The 27,989-nt window shown below is 41.9% G+C and overlaps 1 protein-coding gene across 1 annotated transcript; it reads right to left on the bottom strand.

Annotated features, from left to right (window-relative positions):
* Positions 1 to 27,929, bottom strand: castor1 (cytosolic arginine sensor for mTORC1 subunit 1). Its single transcript, XM_076269667.1, has 9 exons — positions 27,642 to 27,929; positions 24,309 to 24,379; positions 22,532 to 22,725; positions 18,500 to 18,635; positions 17,984 to 18,107; positions 6,919 to 7,029; positions 6,442 to 6,524; positions 4,908 to 5,002; positions 1 to 1,614 (listed from the first exon to the last, which is right to left on the bottom strand). Exons 1-9 carry the CDS (start codon positions 27,752 to 27,754, stop codon positions 1,546 to 1,548), a joined length of 996 nt encoding a protein of 331 aa, XP_076125782.1. The 5' UTR covers positions 27,755 to 27,929; the 3' UTR covers positions 1 to 1,545.
* Positions 27,930 to 27,989: the final 60 nt, after the last annotated feature.

A 27,989-nucleotide genomic window follows, 5' to 3' on the forward strand; every position in this document is an offset into this window, starting at 1 on the left:
TGTTTTCATAGTCTCTTTAATTCAACTTCATTTATTGAAGTCTCATGTTTACAAACATTTTATGTACTCCTCTATTGCTACAAAATAAGTGTATCCTTTGATAAACAAGGTCTAAAGGGGGAAAAGTTTGTGCAAATGTAAAAGACTGCATAATACTAATAAAGACAAAACATAATACATACACATTAGTGTTGAGTGTTGACCTTAAGAAAGAAGGATGTGGTTATTCTATACCAATACTTATGCCCGTGTTAGGGCCAGCAACATAGCCGTATAAAAGTAAATCCCCTTGAAATAAGTTGAATCTATATCTCAAAAACAAACAGATTTATGAATGGTTTCTCTTCTCTCAAGTGTATCGGGAGACAAAAATACAGCTTCTGCATGCTAAGGTCAAGCAAACCAACAATCAGATGTCCAGTCCATTTTGGCACAATTTTCCTCAGCATGGGAAGCACTGAACACTTCTGGACAGAGATACTAACTGCATGGGGCTTTTGAGAAACACCTGACAGCCCAAAAGCATCACGGTGCTGAGAGCAACATTGTGCTTCAACAAAGTGCTTCAGAGTATTAGTCCTCTCAAGCGGTGTGATGCTTTTGCACTCATTCAGACTGAAATGCATGTTTTGCTAAACATGGTCATACAGGAATTTGCATTAGTTTTCACATGTAGTGACACCAGAGGGTATGTTCCACTTGCTGAAAACGTATTGAAGTTGTAGCAATAAAGATGACTTCTCTTTCTGAGCTTTAGTGCTGGTGTGGTCGAAAACGTACACAAAATTATGTTTGATGTGAAGGCCACATGTAATCTAAGCACACAATATAACAAATTGTACATCATGTGATGTGTAGTGGTGTGACTACTGTCAAATGCATGACTGCCTAAGAGACCTACTAGCCTAAAATATTACAACTAGCTATAATACAAGGTGATCACTCTGGAAGAGGGGCATGATGAGGACTACTGGTACTGGTCACACAAGTCGATAACTCTCTTACAGTCTTTGTAGACTTTGTGTTTGATTTAAAACTTAAAACATCTCCATAGCAGTGTCTGGATTTTCACAACAGAGCTTTTTCCTCATCAATTTTCCAAACAAATATTTTTTAGAGGAAAACAAGGTTCTCAATATCATTATGTGCTTCCAGCAAGAAATGCTTAGTGCTCACAAAAAATTACCAAAAAAAGAAAGAAAGTAAACATTGATATGACATGAACTACAGTATGTAAGTGACTGCAGAGACAAACAAGAAATATCTGATAGCAACCTAAATTCACATCACATTTTCACACCTTCTGAATCGCCGACAGTCAGCATCAGTTTTCCTGGAGACACAGACATCCTTATCAACCCCTATCTAAGAAGCACATCTGGTGGTCACTGCAACAGGTCTGTGGTTAATACTGCTTGTGCTGCAGAGTTAGTTTAGGCACGAAAGGTTCACACAGACACACAGACACACACAGACAGACACACACACACACACACCTCTGCCATTGCATCAAAAGAGCAGCGCAAGACTTGAGATTACAGCATGTCAGCAGGCTGGATCCTTCCTCTGCTTTAGGAGCATGTCTGTTACTGTGACAATGTCCTCCTCTGGGACCTGAGAAAATAGAATTTGAAAAGACAGACACACACACAGACACAGAGGTTAGAAAATGGAGTCGGTAGAGTGAATACCCTCTTAAAACAAATGTGTTGAAAATAGTTTTTAACAAGTCTTTATGTCCAGATAGGGACAACACAGTTTGTGTTGTTTCTAACACATTGCTGTTGTTATACTGTGTACATTCTTAAAACGAATGTGTTGAAAATAACACAATATGTTGCCCTTTTTCAACAAGACACAGAGGGTGTCTCTCCAGAGGAGTATCTGTGGTGTGTGTAGTGTGTGTGAATGTGGGTGATATGTGAGAGTTGACACAGTTGACACAAAAATGCTCATGTTGTACATCACCATATTTAACAGTGGAGGGTCGAAACACTCGCACGCACATGCGCACACACACACACACGCACAACAACAAATAGTGGACATAACTTATTCATCCTTCAGAGTGTATACAGCATAAGAGGTCACAATTCAGACTGGGAAAATACTGTATACGCAAGTACTTTTGTGAACCTGAAAATGGTGATGACTTTTAGGGGCATTGAATACTTGAGCACTGAATACAAGGGACAATTTCTAAGTCACTGTAAGCTTCCATGAACAGATAGGATAAAGGTGGAGATACAAAATCAGTCCTCAGTGATTCATACTTAAATGGACATTCCAGAAGTAGGAAGAAACCATAACTGCTGAATTATTCACATTGCCATTTCAAAATGGAGAATATGACTGGATCAAGATAATAATTTATTTAAAAAAAAATGTTGTTCCCCAAACAAGCAGTGATTTAGCCTAGTTATCTATTTGGAAGTGGGAGTGTTGCCATTTGACACATTTGTCAGCCAATAAACAGTGTTAAGTGACACCTCATAACCAATCACACGTCAGCCTCTGACAGACCAACACAGGTGTCCCGTTCATTGCATACTGTATGTGTGGTAAATGTTGAATGTAACACAACAGTGGATTTTCTGACGACGAACGCCTCTGTGCTGCCTACGACTATGAGGAATTTCAGTTACGAAACGGAGAACTATTTACAAAACATGACACAATAAGAGGGCGGTTAGCATGACTTCCTATTTGAGGGCCCACTTGCTTTCCAGGAATGTGATCTCACCGTATTGACAACAACACTTGTCTGGTCTGATATGAAACACACTTTTTTTAAATCACAGAATAAAGTTGTGAAAGGGCTATAACTGTGCTCACACACCTGACTGAATCACAGAAACCTGAGGGTGTTTTATTTCAAGGCAACACAAGATCCTTTAATACTGGCAGGTGATAGGGACTTTCCTGAAAGGACAATCAATTCATACGTTGAATAGGACAACGATCTGTATTCATCACCGGCTATCATTTTTGAAACGTATTGATTCTGACAATCACGCACTACCAGACAAGGATGTGGTACCTGTGTCCATCAAAGCCTATCTGATAATGTATTAAAACTATTGACTCTGACTGGCCATAGTCTGTACAGTACATTTAAGTAGATAGTGGAGTCAACTGATTGCAAATCAGAGCTAAAAGTGGGTTATAAAAATAGTGTGGTCTGCCGCCATTTTAAGTGGCATTTGCAGGGAGCAACTACCACCACCCCACTCTTACAACCATCACACTGGATATCAACAGATATCTCACCCTGCCAGAATTACATTCCATTTCATTTAAATAAAAATGAAAGTGTATGACAGACACAACACATAACCATTTAAATAGCTGGTTCTTTCATTATCGTCACTGCACTTCAGATAAATCCCGTGAATAACGATTACTGGCTTCAAAACCCCAAAGATGGTTATGGTTATGGGATTTGGCAGATGCTTTTGTCCAAAGCGACATGCAGATAAAAAAACATACAATTTTAATATTAACAGTGAACAATTTAAAATGTTGGTAACACTACATTAAGGAAAATAGCAATAATAAACATCAGTCAATTCAATTAATAGCCCAATTAAAATAAACACCTTTAATATACACACCATTACACATAAGAAACGCTTAATTAACTAAGTACATGTTGACCTAAGATGTAGCCTAAAATGGGGGACCTAAGATGTAGCCTAAAATGGGGGACCTAAGATGTAGCCTAAAATGGGATATGAGATGAAGCCATACTGTACTCAGTTAATAGATTTTATCCTCTATAACAGTGTTACTCATTGCACGGCTCGCAAGCCACATGCGGCTCGTCAAGCTATAATTGGTGGCTCGCTTGGTAGCTTTAGCGAGATTTCGCCAAATTTGGTTTTACTCATTTTGAGTAGGCCTAAACTGTTCGCCAAAGGCCATCATCTCTGGCCCCAGCTTGATAAAAACAAAAGTAGGCTCTGATTTAGCCTAGTCTACTGTATGACTTCAAAAAGGTGATCTTTAGTTTCGTTCTGCTTACAGTATCTCACTGCCTCTGCAACGCCTTTGAATGCAATGTTTACAAATGCTACAGTGGACTTAAACTGCCACCTTGTGGCAATAAGTTGTAATACATTTCACGCAGCTGCATCAATCACGGAAAGCGCAAATGAAGTGGCCACTTCTAAATGGGACCCACTGTATGTGGTAACAGTCAGTACATTTTTTCAAATGTGCTTCATAAACATAGAATACTGCACTACAAAAACGCAAACATCTGAATTATACTTCCCCCTTCACCCAAATACAGTAATGAAGGTGAAAGGAAGTTATTAAGCCTTAATGGTGCTTCCTAAAGGGGGTATTGTCAAACCTGCTACTACTGATACTAAAAATACAGCATGAAGAAAGTCAAAGACATGCATGCCAGCCTCTGCTCATCCCAGTATTAAAGTAAATCTGGTCTTAAATGAAAATGTATTGGCTGTGTTATTTCTTTTTTGTGGGATGTCCAATTTATATGTAGAAATGCACATTTGCAAAGGTGACTTAGTATGTTGTCGTAAAAGTGGCTCTCCTTTTGATTTTGCACTGCCAATGTGGCTCTTGTGAAAAAAAGATAACATATAACCTTGGTCTACACATGTTTCAGTGATAGTACCAGTATGAGTAAATTGGGAAGAAAACACAGCACAACAGCAGAGCATAGCACAGCCCACAGCTCCCTCTGTGGGTGAAACCTTAAAACCACATTTGGCTGCCACCTTCCAATTAGTGGCCTTTCAACATGAGACAAGGTGCCCTGTGGAGCAACACCTTGCTTTACACACACACACACCACACCACACCACACACACACACACACACACACACACACACACACACACACACACACACTGTTCTTGTGTGTGTGTTTTCCTCACCAGTGCGTGGTCGAAGCTGAAGGTGCTTATGTAGTAGGCAGAGATGTCACTGTCAGCCAGAGGCTGGGAGATCTGGGCCACAATCCCACACTCATCTGACAGCCAAGGGAGGAATAGCATCAGACATACAGGGCAGAGAACAATTCATTTTATTACTGGATCATTGTTTTTTAATCACGTTTTTTTCCTGCAGTAAAGCCATGTGGGTCTGCTAATATCTACAGTAGGCCTATGTCATACTGTATACTGTATTATTTGAATACACTTCACATGAATAAATTAAATGTTTTAAGAGGGTTTTATCCCTGACCCACAGTGGGAACTGGGTGATACTACCAAACTAATGGCACATCAGATGCCCCATCACTGCCAAAGCATCACAGTCTCACAACAGACTAAGCTGAATTATTATAAAGTTTAAGGTATGCTGAACTACTACAGGAGGTCCTATTCCACCTTTACAGGGCCTTGCAAGCATTCAACAACCCTGAGAGTCATCCCCATATCCCCATTGTCAAGTCTCCCCCTGAGTACTGCTCATCAGGGAAGTCTGAATACTTTTGCAAGACACTGACTGACTGTTCATCGGAACTGCAAGTGGGCATGTCCAGACCATGTCCAGGTCGTGTGTGCAGTGTGAGCAGCTGTTATCCCTGACTCAGCACACCAAAGATCAGCCGAGCATGCCAGCCTAAACTCACAACAGGGTCAGCCAGCAGACACCCTCCCGCACCCCACCCCACCCCACCCCGCCTACCTCCACCACCTCGTCATCATATTTGGGTGGCAGACGACAGAGGGTTTGCTGTGCTATGATCTAGGTGTGCTGTGAGAGAAGTAGTATGTGACAAAATCTGTCTGTGTAAAGCACACTAAATGATGATTATGTATGATAATGTGCTATAAAAAATAAATTTGACTTTGACAAGACTGATTTTATTGACAACTCTGGGTCTGAATTCTGTGGTCTGACTTCAAGTGGAGACCTCCAGTAACACGGATAGTGCCCTTGCAGTAATGAAGCAAGGTTAAGTTCACAACACAGCAAGTTGTTTACATGTACGAGCGCCAATGCTTTTGTCAAAAAACAAGTATATGCCACGCCTTAGTGTGTGCTGCAAGGCAACACAACAAGGTTTTTCTGTGTCACATTTGATTAGGCCGTTAATAATTAACCCACTGCCATAGTTCAGAAATTATTCTTTCATCACCATAGCTAATCTGTCACTTCCATAAAGAAAGCATTCAGCAGAGAGGGAGTGAATGATGAAGAAAAATAGATTTGTCAGACAGATAGAGGAACAAAAGTATTGTAAGACTGCAGGTATTTTGGCGCTAGTTTCCTGTACATGGATTAACCTTGGAAGTAAAAGAGAACTTCAGTGGATACTAACATTGGGAAATTAGATTTAGTCTAGTACTAGGCTTAATCCATGTAGGTGAAACTGGCCATTGTTATAGTTTTTTGGGCAAGGATATATTTATAGGAGGTTTTGAGCACCAACACTGTTGGGCTTGGATCACGGGGACTCACCAAAGCCTAAGGGCTGGCCTCCAATTCGCACCATCCTCCACAGCTCTCCTGAAGAGCTTGTGAACAGGAGATCAGCCGGGAACCTGAAAAACCCACACAACCCAGAACCACATTTATTGATTTATTTGGCTGACACTTTTGTCCATAGATTTTTTACATATATTAACTATTACAAGGACCAGTTTCCCTGGAGCAACTAGGGTAAAGTGCCTTGCTCAACAGCCTGCGTTGTTCAGCCCTGCACACGCCTGAACTCGAACCTGCGAACAACAGCACCTCGGATCGGGAGTCGAGTGTGCTGCCAATCGAGCTAAAAGCCCAGGCTGCTAAGCTTTCATGCCAGAACTGCTCTTGAGGCGTCAGCGGGTGAGGCTTACTAATGTTCCACACACACAGCTATGCTAGCTGGCATCCGTTACACAGTTAAGATTTGTATGGGTGAATTGGGTAACCGTTGAGTGCTCCCACTGTACTCACCGTCTTTGTGCCTCTGTGTCCATGACCAAGGAGATGTACCCGTCTATCAGGGAGAATGAGAAGAATTTGACACACTGGATGTCTTCACTTGGTTGAGGTTCTTCTTTCAGGCTGAACAAATAGATAGAGAAATGGACCTGAGCAGGATACGACAATAGTTCTGCGCTGCTAAATACAATATAAGGACAGAATTATTGGGACACTCAATAATCTCTGAATTCAAGGGTTACATTCAGACTCATTGCCACAGGTATATAAAATCAAGCATGTAGTTGTGCAGTCTGCATCAATAGCTCAGGTAATTCTAGCTGGGTGCACAAAACAAGGTCCATAAAGACATGGTTGGGTGAGTTTGATATGTACGAATTTGACTGGCCTGCACAAAGTCTTGACCCCATCAACCCCATCAAACTGCTTTGGGAGGAATTAACAGATTGCCAGACAGACGTTCTCATCCAATAACAGTGCCTGACCTCACAAATACTCAAAAAAGAGCACACACTCCAACATCTTGTTAGCCTGAGTTTTTCCATGCTGCCTTACGCGCACAATTTTATTCTCGCTGCTAGGCAGCCTGGATTCCATGGACCCGATTTTCATCTCAGTGAAGGAACCAATCACAGAACAGAGGGGGGACAGCAAGACGATGACGACACACCGAAGCGGTTATAAGCTATGTACAGACGCATTTGTAGCGCCCAATAAACGGCTCTGGGCAGCCCAGGGATTAAAGTGAAAAAAAATAGTTTGACTGAACTTTTATCAGGCCATAAGTCATACGTTGTTCTTATCTATCTATAGAGATAGCACCCCTTTTGCGGTCGTGACCTATTGGTTTGTAATGTACAAAAAGATGCAAACAGCAAAGTAAAGGGAGTATTCGCCTTATTCACATGGCGGCCATTGTTTAAATCAAAACGAGGCTACAGGGTACACTTACTATATAATTAATGCCACCTACAGGTGAATGCATAACATAACAATCCTATGGTTTGTGTACCCTGTAGCCTCGTTTTAGCCGCCAATGGCCGCCATGTGAATAAGGCGAATTGAGAGTGTTCTTGATTGAGATTGAGTTTTCCTGATGAACAAAAATATATTTTAGTACCATCCCTGACCATTGCTGATTAGCCATTGCTGTTCTTTTCTACTGCAGCAATATTGTAGAAAGGCTTTAACACACTCTTATTTAATTACTTCAGGCCAAAAGTGTTTAAAGGGAAGATTTTTTTCTTGTTAATATGCAATTCAACACCAAGTAAAATCTATAAAATCAAGTTTGCAAGACTTCCCATTTCCTCATCAAAGTAATGAATCAGAACATTCTAGATATTGTTCATATTTCCATTTGTTGCCTCATCCGCATTTAATGAAAACATGGTAATTTTGAGTTTTACAGACAACTCAGTTTTCCAATGAGCAGCAACACTGTGTGTGCTCATGCAGGAGGTCTGCACATTTGATAACGACAATCTGGAGACGGTGCTTTCGTCTTCAGCAACAGATTGTATAAGGTTGACAAGAGGTTGCGATATGGTGAGGGACAGGTCGTGTTGCGCTATGAAAGAACATGCGTAGCCTACTTTCTAAACGTAAAAACGGTCAGCCATAGATAAACGTAGCCTACCTCTGTCGTGGTGGCTAGTTGCACCAGGTAGGGAAGATGTCCTGAAGTGCACGAACGTTAACCTTATGGCTTCTGATTGGTGGCGTGCTAAAAACATTTTCCTATTGCATCCATAAACAATTTTCTTGCAGCGAACCGCGCAAAAGCAAACCCCTGGCACTTTAATTTCTTTACACCATGGCTTGTTAGTTCTCCCCCGTTTCCAACAGCTGCCCATCTCCATTTAATTTTTAACTTTTGACAATGCATCCATGACAGCTAGTGGCCTTGCCAAATAGACGCACACAAATCATGACGCCAATATGCAAGGTTCTGGTAGGCCTACTGGTTATGGTTTTGTGCTATAAATTAATAATATTTTATAGCAAAGTTTTAAGTTGACTATTTTAATTGTATGGTTATTTTTTGTCAACATACACTCACAACCTACTGTCGTTAAAAGTGAGGCCTAAGCAAAATAGGCTACAAGGCTGTCTGTGCGGATCTGCATCGATCTCAAATATGACATTTCTAAAATCAAATTGACGGAAATCCGACCTATGACGGAGAACTTTAATCCTTGTGGGCATTCGTAAACCATGTCTCAAATATGAGAAAATAAATGTGTAGTTCCCAGACCCCATCTCAATGAGACGGCGTCAATGAGGTCTGGGGTTAGCCAGGCTAACATCTTGTGGAAATCTTTCCCAGAAGAGTGGCAGCTGTTATAGCTCTCCTATTAGTCCATGAGCCACAGGGGGTTGTCACTACCACTTGGGGGCTCACTATATATTCTCACTATATTTTTCTGAAAGCTACATATCTCTGGAGTATAAAATGGTATGATAGCAAGTTGGATCTTGTAGCTTTGTGGCTGTACAGGCCTTCAAAGTTGACCTCTGATTTGAAAAAAAAGGAAATTCCGCCTATTGGCTTTTTTTGTTAAAACGCTCATAAGAGCCCAGAAAATAATCCAAATCGTATTATTACTGATGCATATGTGGTGTTTGATGTTGCCATACATATTTTGACTCATTATGTGATTTTGCTATTCATTTTGGTTGATAAAATTCAAGATTTATGTGCAAAAAAAAAGCTAATTTGAGTTTTCAGAGCAACATGTTATGGCAATACCTGAACGCAGACCTTATTGATCATTACTATTCTACCTTCCTTACTTTCAATTGCGAGTTGAAATTAATGTTAAATGATGACATACATAGGTCTGCAGTACAAATGTTTTTTAAATTGTAGCTGAAACGAGTACAAAGGATCTTTAATCTATTCATTGAATTCATCATCGTCAGAACAGGAGCACAGAGGATGCCATCTCTATGGCACTTCACTCTGCCCTGTCCCACCTTGACAATAGCAACACATATGTAAGAATGCTGTTCATTGACTTCAGCTCAGCGTTCAACACCATCATCCCCTCCAAACTGATCACCAAACTCAGTGAACTGGGCATCAATACCTCCCTCTGTAACTGGATTCTGGACTACTTGTATTGCATTCATTGTGTCTACACTTGAGATAAATAAGTTTGTTTTTTCTTTTAATCACATACACATATATTGGTAGATGTTTTTTCTTTACCTTGACATGTTTCGACGTATACTTCCGTCTTCATCAGAAGGTCACACGGTGGAGTAGTGTGACATGTTTTTATCAGCTGATGTTGTTACGGAGGTGTGATCCACCTGTCAGTTTTTTGACAGGTGGACCACACCTCCTGCTGTCAGTCAGCCGCCCCCCAGGACGGCACTCCAGGTATGGGAGAGCATATATGCTCCCTCATCTCTGTTCATCGTCTTTAGGCGCCGCTTTCTTATTTCAATCGCCTCCTTTATCCAGCGGTGGTATCGGTTGTTCTCCTGCTTAATGACTCTGGCATGCAGGAGGTGTGGTCCACCTGTCAAAAAACTGACAGGTGGATCACACCTCCGTAACAACATCAGCTGATAAAAACGCGTCGAAACATGTCAAGGTAAAGAAAAAACATCTACCAATATATGTGTATGTGATAAAAGAAAAAACAAACTTATGGACTTCCTAACCAACAGACCTCAGTCTGTTAGGTTATATAATCGCACCTCCTCAACCATCGAACACCAGTGTACCACAGGGATGTGTGCTGAGCCCTCTCTCTACTCCCTCTTCACCTACGACTGCACACCTGTACATGGCTGTAACACCATTGTCAAGTTTAAAGATGACACTACGGTGATTGGGCTCATCAGCAACAATGATGAGATGGCCTACAGGGAGGAGGTCCAGCACCTAACATCGTGGTGCACTGATAACAACCTGGCTCTCAACACCAAGAAGACCAAAGAGCTCATTGTGGACTTCAGGAAGTCTAAAACTAGCCCACACACACCCATTCTCATCAAGAGGACTGAGGTGGAGCACGTCACCAGCTTCATGTTTCTGGGTGTCCACATCTCTAAGGACCTCTCTTGGACCCTCAACACCTCTACCCTGATCAAAAAGGCTCACCAGCGTCTCTTCTTTCTGAGGTCCATCTGTCTCCTCAGATCCTGGTGAATGTCTACCGCTGCAACATCGAGAGCATCCTCACCAACTGTGTCACAGTTTGGTATGGCAACTGCTCTGCCCACGACCGGAAAGCACTGCAGAGGGTGGTGAAAACTGCCCAACATATCACCGGTTCCTCAATCCCCTCCATCGAGGCCATCCAGGGCAAGCGATGCTTGCGTAAGGCGCGCATCATCAAAGACTGTTCTCACAACCCCACTCCCCTCCGGGAGGCGTTACAGGTCTCTCCGCATCCGAACCAGCAGGTTCAGAGGAAGCTTCTTTCCTGCGGCTGTCACCCTACTGAACTCTAGCTCTGCATCCCGGTGACATCCAACAAACTAACATTGCACATATTTATATTTAATTTATGCTACTCTAAACCACCTTCTGCAAAACAACTGTATACTACTGTCTACACTGCACTATATTTCTTGTCCTGTCTTTGCACCTGCCTATACTGTGTATATCACATTGCACTTTTCTGCTTTTTTGCACTTCTGGTTAGACGCAAACTGCATTTCATTGTCTCTGTACTTGTTCTCTGCACAATGACAATAAAGTTAAATCTAATCTAATTTCATCTAAAAAATGATCTGCCTCTGCTTTGCCTCTTTACGGATCATGCTATGAATAGCAGCAGCAATGTCTGCATAAGTTGAGACATTGTTATTGACCTTCTGGACCAGAGACATTCCATCAATGATTGCTGCTGTATTATATTCATCTGGAAGATTATCTGATAGTGATGCAAGTTTCTGCAAATGCTTTGCAAGTGCTGCTTTAGAGGTTTTCCTTGTGTCGCCATGGTCCAAGAGGGTGACAAAAGACTTCTCTCATGTCCAGTCTTTAACATGATGGTCTTGCCATGTGCCTGTGTTTTCTTTTTTGACTCATGCTCGTAAATGTCTTTAATTTTTGCTTTGTCAATGTATCATGGAATTTGTGCTTAGGTGTATCTGACTCCAGCCTCTATGTCATGATCTTTGCCTGTAGGATGAGCCTGAATCAGATCATCCCTAACCTCTTGTGTTGCTTTGCCTGCTGTAGATATGCAAATTAACTCATGTTCCTCTGAAAATGGATTGATCCAATTTCAGTTTCTGTCTCATCAGATCTAACTGTGTAGAATTTTTAAAACTGTTGTAAATGGGAAAGAACTGCAGACTTGCTGGCGAATCATGCACAATGAGATGTCTCACATGCTTTGTTTTATTTATTTATTTATTTATTTATTTATTTATTTATTTATTTTTTTCTTACTTCTACATTTTGATAATTGATGTCATTATAGCGTTAGGTAAATAACATGCTTTGACTATTGTTAGTTGTAACTTAACTTTTTCTTTTCTTTTATTTTGTTTATGACCTAATGGGTCATGTGATGTGTATCTAAGGTTGGGTTGGGGTGGGTGGGTGTTGATCACTGACTTTGTAATGCTCCTGTTTCCCATCTTGGGATTTTGTTCATAAATAAAAAACAGTGAATCAGAAAACTGTTGTAAATGTATGTACTTGTAGATCAAGTCTTGGAAAATAGTTATTATTTCTTTTCAATGGAAATGATTTTAACATCAGATGAAAGACAATTTTAAGTATGATAATAATAATAATAATAATAACAACTAGATGTACCGCATAGCGGTACAAAATATGACCGCCGCTCAGTCCTGTACATCCATTCCGCGAAAATAAATCATATTAATGAATTTGTCTCCATTTTCTATGTGCGTGATATCCACGCACTGGCGCCCCCCTGCGACGTGTTCGCCCCCCCGGTTTCAGAGTTATTCTAAATGCAAAAAGGCATAGAGGGAGTTATGACAAAACCGTGACTGTTAACAAACTATATAAGATATATAAGGTAGGCCCTATGCTAGGCCTATTACACAACATAAATTGTCACTAGGCTATGCTGGCGACCCAAATAAAATCTCCTTTGGGAACCAATGGCTTACAGTATCAAGCGGACTTAAGCTGCCACCTATTGGCGAAAAGTTAATAGTTTTGCATATCAGTAGTAATACATTTCATGATGCACAGCTGTGTGAATTACGGAAAGCGCAAATGAAGTGGACACTTCTAAATGGAACCCAACCCACTGTACAGTAGCTCAAGGTCTGTGGCTAAAGCAGCCATAATGAAAGCGTTATCATTGTTTGGATACTTCACACACACGTGTTTTTTAATCGCATAGACTACAACTACCAAGCTGGAATCAAAGCACATCGACTCCCCTCTCACACCCTAAACACGCACTTCGAACAAACAAAAAGCGTCTCAGTCTCACGGTATAGCTATAGGCAAAACTGTATCGGACCGGTGTAACGTTGGTACTAAATCATCCATCGCAATTAGCAAAGAATGATTTTTGTAGCACGTGCAACAAATATGTGTAGGTAGCCTACAGCCCTGCCCTGGATACATCTCTCAACGTGCCCTCTAAAACATTTGGTTTAAATGGAGATGTAAATCATCACAGGTGCGTTAATAAATCTACATTGCGGCGAGTTGACACAAATTTATGTAGTTTCAGTCCTAGTGACTTTACTTTGAGCCATGCTCTTCCTTACTTGAATCACCTTTGAAAATAGAGGATTGAAGTAGCCTATATGGGTGTTTGGGAATGAACGTTGACTCGATGCTTTTTGAGACTTTGAGCAGAAATGTCCCAGCCCGCTGTTTAGGATGCATCATTAACAGGTTATCTTTCAGATAGCCTATATTTTCCAATAGAAAATCATCACGTAGCGAACGTGTTGTGGCTAACTCACTTCTCCTGTTAGTAGCCTAGGTTATGGTCATAAGCAAATGAGATGACAGTCGAAAGATTCAATTAGTGCTGTTATCAATTTGCTTGGTAGCCTATATGGTTTTCTACAAATACATCAAATTGGCCTCCATCACTCAACCAATGCTAACAGTAACCTACGTCCTAGGCTATTGATATAATTTAAGATTAACGTAGCCTACCTACAGTAAAAACCAAGCATGTCCGATAAACATTCTCAGATTTATTTCAGCTTCAAGAAGAAATGGGAATTACATGTCATGCAGAAATCATCCTACCCTTATTAGACGTTCTCTGCGGTAAACTACAGTCTTGTCCTTGTAGGAAGTATAGTGTCTTTCCAACCCACTTTAGATTAATTTCCAACAAAATTACGTCTCACTGCAACAATGCGCCATCTGGTGGACAAACAACTACGTAACGCCAATACTGAAAATGCAGCCAAATTATTATGATGAACATTTGGTTTTCCTTTAATCCTACTGATTTTGTAATTATGTATCGGCCGTTCTAATTGCCGATACCGATGGTATGTGCGTGCCTGTGTGTGTGCGTGTGTATATGTGTGCACCACCATCTACAGGCCAATGAGTGCATAGTAACTAAATGTACACATAACTTTTTTTTAGAAACAACATATCAAACAATTTTTTTAGAAACTTGGCATACCCTCAGAGAATGTCAGGTTAATCATACACATACAATTTGGTGCAGTTCTGAACATCTTAACTGAAGAGAGGGGCGATTAAAGCAGAATGATATTGCATTTTCATTTTTTACTGGGGGGGGTGCAAATCACAAATGAGTGATTATGGGCTAGGTTGATGTGCGCCCTTGAGACCAACATACCATAAAAATTTCTTCATCCTTGGTGCCACAGTTCAGGTAGTTATTTAGGAAAAACTGCATTTTTTGGGTTTCGGGGGGCCCAGCGCGGGTGGGGGGGGGAGTGGCCCCCGGGGATCAAACGAAATTTTTCCGTAAAAGTCTAGTGGGGCTACATACCCACCAAATTTCATGTGCCCCGGTGTTTCGGTGTCCCGGGTATCGTTGACCAAAAATTCAGGAAGTAGATGTCGGGGGGAAAAAAAAAAAAAAAAACACTTTGGCAATCACTATATGATAATAATAATAATTGTACATAATGATAACAATGTGTAAAGTATGAATATTTTCACCAACCAGTTCATCTGCATCTCATTCCCACTTTCTTACTAGTCAAAAGTACAACTGAAATGTATAATGTAGATCATTTTAGCACCTGTGATGCAATTACCATAATTTCCCAACTATTAGCTGCAGCTTATACATTGATTTTGCAAAATTTCTTCAGCTACGAGGTTAATACACGGGGGCAGTTAATATGGTATATGGTTTTGTTTCTTTTAACTTGCATAAAACACTGTCCTGTGGCTTATACACAATACGGCTAATACACAGGAAATTACTGTATGTATTTCATGTGCCCTAGACATTATAAAATTATAATATTTATGTTAAGCTGGGTACATGTAGCCTAGAAATCTAGACGCACCCTAGCGGCAGCAAATTAATTTGCTCAGCCTGTATGTCTAGTATCGAACCATAGGAATTTCGATTGGCTAACGCCGTGGACCTCATCCAATCACAGCGCTCTATTTTGTTAGAGAGTCTTAAGGCGGGCTTAACAGGATAACGACAGTCCTGCGACGGTGAACAACAAGGAAGGTGGCTATGGCGAACGAAGAGCGGTTGTTTGAATCGGCGTTGGCGTCAACTTTGTTGGACTTGTGCTTTTCTTTGAAAGTAGAGCAACACAATGCACTTAAGTCATTCCTTTCGAAGACGGATGTATTTGCCGTTTTGCCGACCGGATATGGATATGGTCGTAGCGCTGGCCTAATTCTCTGCCCGCCCCTTGGATTAAGCAGGTGAATGATTCGATTCCAGACTATACATGTCAATGATATAGGATGGCCCGCCAGGCTAGGGTACATGTGGTGATGTGAACAATTTTAATATGGTATTCCTTGAATGTAAAGGTAATATGTGATTGGTAATTATGATGTTTTGATCTCTTGGAATATCTCTTATGGGTAGTTTAAATAAAATACTAATTTACTGAATTTTGGGGTGTTTCCGAATAGTACATTTACAAATAGTAAATAGCATAGCAATGCAGACCTATGTAATCATTTGTATTTCAAGTCTCTGCTGGGAGGTAGGAAGGTATACAGTAAATTGATTAATGAGGTAGTGGGCATTTCAAGTAGTGATGCAACACGTTGTGTCTCTGAAAACGTAGATTTGCTCATTATTACACATAAATCTTGAATTTTATCAACCAAAATGAAAGGCAAAATCACATAATGATTCAAAATATGTACTGTATGCCAACATCAAACACCACATATGCATCAGTAATAATGAGGTTTGGATTATTTTCTGGGCTCTTATGAGTGGTTTAACCCTTAGAACCCTAAGCTGTTTTTAGGGCATTTTCACTACCTTTATTCATAAGGATTTATTCTGGTCATTGTAAGTGCCACACACATATTATATATTGTTTTTTTCAGGAGAGTTTAGGCTATTCAGATCTGCCATCATTTAAATTAAAATATAAAAAGTGTATTATAAAAATTCTTATATTTCGACATGTATCTCACCACAGCAAGCTCACAGCTCTACATGCATTTCATGTGTGTGTAGGGCAGACTGTCCTGAATCGGGCAATATAATTGCCATGTTGGAGGGATACTCTGGGGCTGAGCAATTTACAGAAATATTTGCTGTGTGATTTACGGAAATAAATGCCATTTTTTATTTAGTGATGAAAAATGACCTTTCTGCGCTCCATATCTGTGACACGAACTGATCTGACTTGACTTGACCCGAGGTTGCGTGTTAGCCTGCGTGCCTGTGTGTATGCAGTCATAATAATTCTCAACTCTTTACTGCATTGCCATGAACAAAGTAAAGGCAAAAAAGGTGTTTATTTGTTGAACAAATTGGGATGCAATGTGAGCCTTGAATTGGATGCCATGCAGGAATTTGCTAGGATCTCAAAACCGGAATATGAACATGCTTTGCCAGAGAGAAACACATGATAGCATTGGATTATAAACATGCTTTGCCACAAGAACAGACAAAAACGTGGGGTAAGTCCAGCTATATGAAGTTATTATTTTGCTGTCACTTCGTCTGTTTTATAACCCAGAAGGATGTACTTGGTATCAAATGATAGCTCTGAGTCTCCTCTTTCATCTGACATTCGTGGCATATCTATGCGATCACGGGTCCGCGAGTAATTCAAACGAGAGTAATGAGTGTGCAGCGTTGGTTTGTGTACATGACGTTATTATTTTGCAGTCACTTCGTCTGATATGCTTGCCATATCGATGCGATCACGGGTTCGCGAGTAATTCAAACTAGAGTAATGTGTGTGCAGGTGAATGCAGAGAAGTATAGACTGTAAATATGATGCAATTTGATTTAATTTCATGATTTTTTAAAATTTTCATACTTGATCGTACAGACAAGTGTGTAGTCTCGTTGGAAAGCCCCACTTCTGCTCTGTCGTGCAATAAAGGTTTCATCTCGCTGCGATGAACCGTTCTGGAGCAATGTAACAGAGAAGAAAGGGTGTGTTTTTTGACGCACTTTGCGTCAATCGGGTTCTAAGGGTTAACAAAAAAAAGCCAATAGGCGGAATTTCTTTTTTTCAAGTCAGAGGTCAACTTTGAAGGCCTGTACAGCCACAAAGCTACAAGATCTTATACTCCAGAGATATGTAGCTTTCAGAAAAATATAGTGAGAATTTGCCCCCCCCAAGTGGTAGTGACACGCCCCCTTTTGGGCCTGTGGCTCATGGACTATAAGCCTATAGATTTATAAAGGGGTGTCATAAACCTTCCTGCTGGTGTAATGGCCAGGTGTTCCAATACTTTGACCAGTGCAGTCGTCCAATGTAACAGAGTATATCCATTTTGGGGAAAAAAATAGATAGATTAACATAATCACATTTGTTTCTTCTTGCCACCTTTCTATGGTGGCTCCAATAAAAATATGCCATCATCATTAGCAGTTGAGAGAAGAGGAGCGGTGATGACATGAGGAGTTGACGACAGTGTACTACGGCGAGCTCCCGGTACCTGTTGGAGTAGAAGAGCACGTCGATGAGTGTGGTAGCGATGGCCGGCAGTGTGTCTGGGTCGAGACTCATCACACAGAACTGGTTCTCAGGGATCAGCACGGGATGCACAGTGGCCTTCACCACTGTGGTCAAAAACATAAAGGAGCGGGAGGGGAGGGGGGTGAGGAAGAGGAAGATGATTAAGAGGAGAAGAGGGTAAGTTCCAAATCTATGATGAAAGTTACATTGATTTCCTCACAATTTATGCAACAGTTTCTTCTGAGTTCTTTAGAAGATTCCTTTTAAGAGGTGAACATGGGTAAAGCTTCTAAGTACAGCACAGAGCACATGTTTACATTCCACACAGCTCAATGTGCAATATCACATTACAGTGCTAAAAATAATTACAAATAATACTATGTGAAGTTCTACCTCACTTGGGTCCTTTACATACAGAAAGATGTAAGTGTGTGTGTGTGTGTGTGCGCGCAACGCGTGTGTGTGTGTGCATGCATGCGTGTGCGTGTATACTGACCATCTTTTCCATTCTTCTGCAGCCCATTCTGTGTGTCCTGTTGGTGGATAGGAACGGACTCTCCCCCCACCTCTCTGTAAATGTTAAACTCCTCCTGAAGAGTGTGGATCACTACTGACAGGTCCTTCTCTCGCACCTAAGAAGAACAACATTAGAAACTACATTAGGGCCCCATCCCTGTATTAGTTGTCTCATCAAGTTGGCAAGATCCAAACAGATTGTCTGCTGCCATAGAAAAATGCCTCACAAGGCAGATAACACAGCCCATGGCACAACAGAAAATCAATACAAAACAAACTCTGGCAGGGCTTCGGGGATAAAGAAAAAAAGACATACAGGTATTGACTTTGCCTCGTATCATGGGTTTTCAACTTGACCTGGTCAACCTGAGTCTGGTCAATGAATAGAAGAATAGAAGCAGTACAACCAGGACCTATTGACTGGATGCAGATGTTAATTGGTCACCGTGGATATTTCTCAATTGCTAACCCCATCCTTTCCCTGCGGCGTATACCTACCTTGCATGATCATACATGCTAATGCTTCATATCAGGGGCTTTCAGCTGATTATGACCCAGGGATCGGACTTCTGATTACTAAGTAACCTAGGGACTACTGTAATGGAATGCAGCGACAAATATACTACATGACTGAATGCATGGCCAGGGTCCACATGCAATGCCTTCGTGGACCACAGGTCGCATATCCCTGCTGTACATCATCCACCGAAATAGGCCCTCGCCATGATTAAGTGTTAAGTGTATATTACCTACTGCATGTATTGTCTATACTATACCTATCTCTGTTAGAGTGAACCAAATATATCAACTCACTTGGCCAAATAAATTTGTTTCGGATTCAGAACTGATCTCAAATCCATCCCTAGCCTGCATCATACATGTTAACACTATATATGATCAAGATCTGTGTAAATACGTAAACCTCCCTACTGACGTCTAGAGACGTGCTAGCGGCAGGCGTGCTAGCAACAGGCAGCTAGCACCCATGGGTTTCAGCCTTCTTGCCAGCACGCCTGCCTCTTAACCAGGGATTAAAGTGAAAAAAAAATCGTTTTCAGGCCATAAGTCATACGTTGTTCATATCTACCTATAGAGATAGCACCCCTTTTGCGGTCTCGACCTATTGGTTTTTAATGTACAAAAAGATGTAAACAGCAAAGTAAAGGGAGTATTCGCCTTATTCGCACGGCGGACATTGTTTAAACCAAAACGAGGCTACAGGGTACACTTAAGTTACTATATAATTAATGCCACCTACAGGTGAATGCATAGAACATAACAATCCTATGGTTTGTGTACCCTGTAGCCTCGTTTTAGCCGCCAATGGCCGCCATGTGAATAAGGCGAATTGAGAGTGTTCTTGATTGAGATTGAGTTTTCCTGATGAACAAAACAATATTTCAGTACCATCCCTGACCATTGCTGATTAGCCATTGCTGTTCTTTTCTACTGCAGCAATATTGTAGAAAGGCTTTAACTTACACTCTTATTTAATTACTTCAGGCCAAAAGTGTTTAAAGGGGAGATTTTTTTTTCTTGTTAATATGCAATTCAACACCAAGTAAAATCTATAAAATCAAGTAGGCAAGACTTCACATTTCCTCATCAAAGTAACGAGTCAGAACATTCTAGATATTGTTAATATTTCCATTTGTTGCCTCATCCGCATTTAATGAAAACATGGTAATTTTGAGTTTTTCAATGAGCAGCAATACTGTGTGTGCTCATGCAGGAGGTCTGCGCATTTAATAACGACAATCTGGAGAGGGCGCTTTTGTCTTCAGCAACAGATTGTATAAGGTTGACAAGAGGTTGCGATATGGTGAGGGACAGGTCGTGGTGCGCTATGAAAGAACATGCGTAGCCTACTTTCTGAGCGCAAAAACGGTCAGCCATACATGTAGATAAACGTAGCCTACCTCTGTCGTGGTGGCTAGTTGCACCAGGTAGGGAAGATGTCCTGAAATGCACGAAACATTATGGCGGTCTTCTGATTGTTGGCGTGCTAAAACGTTTTCCTATTGCATCCATAAACAATTTTCTTGCAGCAAACCACGCAAAAGCAAACCCCTGGCACTTTAATTTCTTTACACCATGGCTTGTTAGTTCTCCCCCGTTTCCAACAGCCGCCCATCTCCTTTTGACACCTGTGCCTTCCTTTAGCAACAACGCATCCATGACAGCTAGTGGCCTTGCCAAATAGACGCACACAAATCATGACGCCAATATGCGAGGTTCTGGTAGGCCTACTGGTTATGGTTTTGTGCTATAAAATAATAATATAATAATAAGTTTTAAGTTGACTATTTTAATAGCATGGTTATTTTTTGTCAACATACACTCACAACCTATTGTCGTTAAAAGTGAGGCCTAAGCCAGGGATTCCCAAACTGCGGTACGCGTACCCCCGGTGGTACGTGAGCTGCCACTAGGGGGTACGTGAGATGAAAAGGGCAATGGCGGAAAGGAGTTAAAAATGAATAATTAATTAATAATCTAATTAATTCATAAATAATACATAATTTCGAATCGGGTTATAATGATATGGAAACGTGAAATTAAAGGAAATCATTTGTAAACTATAATAGGCTGTTTTCACAGTTTTCACAGTTTAGGCGGTGCACTTACAAACGTTCTAATGCCTCGTTATTGGACTAACGGTCATAGTTGTACAACTGTAGAAGTTTCGTACCATTCAGGGCATTATTAGTGGGGTAATTTACGAGATAAAAGTTGGTTCCATTACGACTGCAGAACGTCATTAGTTTCTGACAGCGCTACTCGACCAGGGTTCGACCAAGGGAAAAAAAGGTTCTGGAAGGGTGTTTGGCTCGGGGTCATGGTCAAAGGACCCTAGGGTGAAATTACTCCGAACCATCACTTTAAGTGCTTTCCGTGTGTCAAAATAAGTCACAGCCATACCTCATGCTTTGCGCATTATATCTCCAGAACGGCTTGAAGCATATGCTTCAAATTTGGTACAAGTGTTTGTATGGACTCAAGGATGAAGTGAGTTGATGTTGGAGGTCAAAGGTCAAGTCCATGAATACTCTGAGCGCGATATCTCAAGAATGCCTTGACATACATGCCTGAAATTTGGTATGAGTGTTTGTATGGACTCAAAGATGAAGTGAATTGATGTTGGAGGTCAGAGGTCAAATGTCAAGGTCAAAAACACCTTGAGTGTTATATCTCAAGAACGCCTTGACACACAAGGTCTTTTGGTACGAGGATTTGTATGAACTCAAAGATTAAGTGATTCTATGTTTTTTTTCAAGGAATCTCCCCACCAATATTAAGCCAGCAGCTTTCCATCCACTATTGTAATTCCTCTGGCATTACATTTCTAGTTATTTTATGTTAACACGCTTAGTCAAAACCTTCCGTCGCAAATTGTGAAAAACATTGTCGTACATGTCATAACAGACGGGATAATAAATTGCATAGGCTACGGTTTATATTGCGTCTCTTTACACATAATGATAGTTGCATTGATTAAAAACTGTAACAATAATAGTACATTGGGTGGCATAGCAGGCTATCTGTTCAAGTCATAGGTGACACCCAAAATGAATGACCTCCCCTGACAAGAGTTCGCGATAGTAAGAAATTGTCTACATTGATGCACGGAAAGAACAAAGCCTACGCTTCTTCTCCGAATTCGCACAGAGCTCACAATATCAAATCCAAAAAAGTTAAACGGATTGGGCAACCTCATCAGCTGTCTCGATTGTGTCACTATACTAATCCAACTTTTAGACCGTCCTCCAGACGTGTTTTTTTTTTTTTTTTTTAACCAAACGCCCCAGGCCAATGAGACAAGCGTGTAGCTAGGCTAAAACATAAACAAAGCGAAACTCATGGCTGACGTATCTTCTTGAGCGGTCACTGATTGAGACACTCTCAAAACTTTAATCCTTGCTCTTAACCCTAGATGCTGCAAGTTCATAGGTTCAAGCCTGGGTAGAAGCAGGGCTGAAACTCAATGCAGGCTACATCTGCGGTCCCTCACCAGGATGAAGTCCGTCTGGTAGGTGGACAGCATGAAGACGGAGACGTTCTGCTCGGCCAATGGGGCAATGACCGACTTGGCAATCTTGGTGACGCCCACCGCCTGTGAGCTGCTGGAAGCGTTGCCATTTGAGACAACATTGAGGGTCAACCAGGTGGAGCCTTCCACCTGCAGGTGTTCTGATGGCTGCAGTTCTGCAGTGGCAGAGAACACACACACACACACTGATTTAGAGTGAAAACAAACACACACACATCCTTACCCCTGGTCAGACTAGCGACAGGGACAAAGTGACCAGCTGCAATTTGTTTTTAATGAGAGTTGGCTTTTCACAGTGACAAGAGACAAGTCGTCGATAGATAGACAGAGCCAAAGTAGATGAGAGGTCTATTTTTTGCAAATCCTGAGTGATGCGACGCCAATCCGAAGGCAGCTTGATGTGCATTGCTTGAAACTAAGCTTGAAAAAATAAATCAAAGATCTCAGCCTTGTTTACGAGCTAGCAACACCCATTAATGACAAGTTGTCTCCCTTCTGTGTTACGTTAGCGACAGTACTTACTCTTCACACACGCATGTATTTACACACTGCGATTAAAAATATCAACAACGGCACTTAATTACAAGACCACACACACACCCTAGCAGGTATTTTAAGGCTAAAGGTCACCTTGAGTTTAAAAGGATCAGTTAACAAGGCATAGCAACACCCCTCTCCACCCCCTCTGCTGGACAATCCCATACAGACCTCTCTGAGATCCCAGGGGGGGATCGACATACAGGTGGGCCTGCCAAGGCCTGGCCTGCCGACCTCTGGCAGCTACCTGGGAAACAGGTGTGTGCCACCCGATAGGACACCGGGGAGCATTCCCCTGCTAAACAGGGTAAGCTGGGACACTGAAGCGGAAATGGTGAGAAATGGTGTGTGTGTGTGTGTGTGTAGGCCAAAGATCAGAACATGCAGCAAATAATTTGCATTTGGCCCATTTGACACATTCTCCTGTCATTTTCTACAAGATCAGGTCTAACTAGAATTGGCACACTGAGTCAATGTGTAGTAAATTATTGTGTTTTTAGGACATGTAAATTGCAACATGGTCTCCAATAAACACATTCATGGACAAGACAGTTTTAGCTGGAGTCAATGTCCAGTGTTGAGGGGTAAGTAGCAACAAAGAGGACACTTCCATTTGTACCCTGACAGTGTCAATATTGCTGCTGTCCAGGGGATTAGATGTGATGCTATGCCTCTATCTGCGTCATTGGAATTTATGTGGATAAAGTCAAGGAAAACTGAGCAGGATGTTGCTGTCGGTTGGGGGATCTTTTGACTCATCTCCCTACTGGGTTTTAGTTGGTTAGATGTGTTCAATCTCTCTATGGGTCTAGCTTTGCATTGCCATGACCTCGGCATTCTATTGAAGATATGTGCAACTTGCTGTTCCAATCACATTCAAGTTGGATGAAACACTCATTATCCATCTGAATGCAAAAGATCAGTTCCAGGCCACAATGAATGCTGTGAATGTGGGTTTGGCAGACAATTGCTTCAACAGTGTTTATCTATCAAAGAGAACCTAGGATAGATGAATAATGATAAATATCTGTAGCTTATCAACTTTTTCTAGAGAGATAGGAGATGTTTAATGGAGATAAAATACTCTGTGTGCAATGGGGAGCTTTGAATTCTACAAGCAAGCAATTATCACAAAAAGTAACAAAAAAGGAGCAACAAAAAGAGACAAAAAATGAGCTGCTTTTTTATTTATTTATTTTACCTTTGAAGCCCTCCTCGTCAAGGACAACGGTGTAGTTCTCTGGAGTTTCGGTGAGACTCAGAAATTTACATCTAAGGGGAAAAAACAGAGAAGAGGTGGTTAAAAGCAGATTGGAGAAAGAGGTACGAAAGGAAAAAAAGAGGGAGGGAGGGAGAGAGAGAAAGACATGCAGAGAGAGGGCGAGAGAGAAAAATAGAGGAGACAGAGAGAGAGAGAGAGAGAGAGAGAGAGAGAGAGAGACAGAGAGAGAGAGAGAGAGAGAGAGAGAGCAACAGTCTGGGCAAAGACTGAACAACAAAAACACTGACAGATTGCTTTTTAGGAGTGCATGGCGGTGAGAGACCAGACTATGCGACGGGAGGGACTCGGGAGGCAGCAGTGCTTCAGAAGCCCCGCTGCTACAGAGCGCAACCCACTGGAAACAAGTCCAGCCCGGTCTGGTCTGAGCAGGGGGGGGGAAAGCACCACTTCAAACACTTCACGTAAATGACCGCCAAAAGGCCTAGTCCAAAGCGCGCTGGGCTATTGATGCAGATTCTTTTCATCAGTACAGCCCCAGCCTTTTTGGAGAGGACATTTGGGGGGCGGGGGGGCTGGTTGCATCATTTCAGGCCTTGACCCAAATACTTCACAAGCAGGAACAGGAAGCCTTGGCACCCTGGTACACTTGATTCAATGTATCCATTGTCACAGTGCCACACCGCTTCCCCGACTGTGGGAAACGATCGAGTGCACCGACGTGAAAAGAACAGCCTAGTCTGCAATTCTGCCTGGCCTGCCTACACCCTGACAGCTTGCTTTGGTGCATGTGCAAATAGGCCTACTCACTCTCGGTGAAACAGAGGCAACAGACACTAACTTCAACATGCACCCCCACAACAACTTAACACCAAATCTCTGCAGCAGCTGACTTTTTCAAGGGTCTATACGTAAACTGATCCATATAGGAATGTCCTTCTACCAGATGCTTCTACCAGAAGCCTGTCTGTATGGCACAGCGGTTCTGTCCCATAACTAACCAAGATGTGCTTCATGCCTTCATGCCACCCCGTCTATCTCTCTTGGATGAGCAGAGGCTTGCCCGGCTCTCTCCATCTCTCTCTCTCTCTCTCTCCCTCTATCTGCGGATAACATCCTCCAGCCCAGCTGGATCCTGTTTTGGGAGCTACTCAGCAGAAAGTAGAGCTTGCGGCCAGGGCCTTGGCCATCAATCCGGAGTGGAGGGGAAAAAATAAGGAGCTCCACCCGCTCAGGGCCAGTTCAGCAACTCATTGTGTTCAGCCAACTCCCTCCGCACCAACTTCCTTTTAACCTTTCATCCTCCCTATACTAACCCCCCCCCCCCCCCACACACACACACTGCATCCCACAACAGCTACACTTCCTCCGGGTACCAGCAAGACTCTCTACACCCAGTATAGCTAGAACAAAACAAGACAAAACTCAAGGATTCTGCAGCTCCACAATGGCTAACTGTACTTGCTGCTACTTGCTGCAATGGCAGAGAAAGTTGGGCAGAGATTAACGACTCCAGGTTCTGAGTGTAAAAGTCTATACCATGTGTTTGATCCATCCATATGTACATAGAGCCAACTGACATCCCTGACTGCCGTCACACACACCTGGCTGATACTGATTGCCAAGTTCAGATGGTCTCCACAAAACCCTGGAGCAGGGTTTTAAACATTTGAAACATGGCTGCTCCATCGCAAACAAGCCTTCGTCTTACTATATAGAACCTTTTTTTATAGTGTTTAGGGAAACAAAAAACACCCCTTGAGCCAAACAACACTCATTAAAGGTTGCTCATTAGAAGACAGGTGGGACAGACACAGCACAGGCTGGCAGTGGTGCATAAGAATGTAGTTATGGGCAAAGCACTCCTTTTTCCCCTCCCTGCCTTTAAAACAACCCTCCCGACAAAAACATCCTGTTTGCATGGTGGGTCTTCAACTATAACACTGACTAGATGTGCACTTGCCTGAAATGAATGCATGCTTGCAAACACATGCTGACCGTCATGGGGCACTGCAACATACGACAGGACAATATCCATGCCGTGTCAACTGCAGCAAATTACTGACCAACCCAACAGTTCAATTTGATGTTATTTTCATCTAAGAAAAGACCGTCTGAAAAACATCAAACATGGGGTGTTTTCCTTCAATGTGAAGTCTCTGTGGAAGATCTGGCTTATTGCACACACACAGGCTAGGCAAACTGCATTCTTTGAGGGTGACCGCGCATTGTATAGGCAGGCACGGGCAACTTGGGGTTGACAGAGATGACACACCAAACTTTTGACAACTGACACTCCATTTTACAATGGCTCTGTCAAACCCTCTGTGTGTTTAGGTTTAAACAGCTTTCTGAGGTGCAACAGGTGAGGACAAGTCCTAACTGACGGATATTAAGTTAGGCAATGCTTTTATTATTTAGGTGTCTCAACACGCAACTTTACCTGCAGGTTGCTGTTGACTGTCACTGAAAATGTCTAACTGGACCATAAATGTGATAGCCTAACTCTATTTTCACAGAAATCGACCCTTCATTTAGTTGGTAAGTTCGTTAATATGTTAATAAACCTCTCTGAACCCACACTTCACTTAAGTCATAGCCTGCATAGGCGCTGATCTCTTAAGTTTACTGATGGTAGCCTACAGTACTCATGGCCAACATCGCCAGGTTGACATGTTCTGAGAGTGCAAGCATCCATCAAATTTTATTCTGGTTTCTGCTGCTACATCCAGATACACGCATATATCATTAAGATATTGCACAATGAAATATGGACCAAGTACCATCAAGAGAGATAGGATAGGCCTAACCGATTGAAGAGCTCATCTGGAGGGGCAAAACTGATAATTTATCTTCGAAAATCTAACTCTTACCCCTTGGGATAAATCCCTAACTTTCATACCAGGATTTGAAAGTGTGGTTGTGATGGTGGTAGCAGACGTGACAAATACGTGACAAATACAATAACAAAACGGTCGTTTCGTAAAGGGGTCAAGAAGTAGCTTGGGCTACCTGACAACATATCTCACTCCATTCACTGGTAGTCACGTTTCGTGGGCGTGCAAGCTGATGCTTCTTGAGTGAGCCTGGCATAGCACGCCAAACCGTTTTAACCAGCGATCCTGGTCCGCGAAGTAACACACACTAGCAATAATCACAATCGTTAATGAATGAAGTGTGAGCCTAACATATCAACACCATATTCTACATATCGGACCCGAAAGAAATAAGTTTATGGTCAGTAGCAGATTTATGGGGCATGGTCTATTCTGGTGCAACATAGCAAAGTAAAGCTATTCAAGCTGATCAGCTTACCTGCTCCTGTTTCTCAAGAAAATTAATTTTATTAGAGGGTGAGTGAAATGAACCAGTCCTGTTTTGCTAATACTAGTCACCCTCAATCGATGGTCGAGGATGTGCAAGTCCATCTCAGTTCTTCTGAAAACCGTTCTTGAAGGGACGACAAGCAGATGTGGTTGCCACACGATTCACAAAACACATCAATTCAAGTCGTGTGTTCTCTACGGTAGCATTCCTGAAGAAAATCGCCTCGCCTGTCCACTGCGCTCGCAAATGTAACACACTGGTGGCTTGCTTGCATCAGTTTAGGCTTGGAGGCGGGAGCAAGCGAGGAAATGTTCGATGTAATTTGACTCTTAGGCT

Source organism: Alosa pseudoharengus, unplaced genomic scaffold (genome assembly GCF_046254945.1).
Source record: "Alosa pseudoharengus isolate Yale_2024_CS ecotype anadromous, Long Island Sound unplaced genomic scaffold, YU_APseudo_1.1 YU_APseudo_1.1_scf_6, whole genome shotgun sequence".
Lineage (NCBI taxonomy): Eukaryota > Metazoa > Chordata > Actinopteri > Clupeiformes > Clupeidae > Alosa > Alosa pseudoharengus.

Excerpts from the sequence above, each read along its gene's own strand:
- castor1 (XM_076269667.1), bottom strand. The coding sequence starts at position 27,754 with ATGGACTTGCACATCCTCGACCATCGATTGAGGGTGACTAGTATTAGC. Across the intron at positions 6,525-6,918 it reads GACACAGAGGCACAAAGACG|GTTCCCGGCTGATCTCCTGT; the intron begins GTGAGTACAGTG and ends TGGGTTTTTCAG. Across the intron at positions 5,003-6,441 it reads AGGCCAGCCCTTAGGCTTTG|ATGAGTGTGGGATTGTGGCC; the intron begins GTGAGTCCCCGT and ends CTTGGCTGTCAG.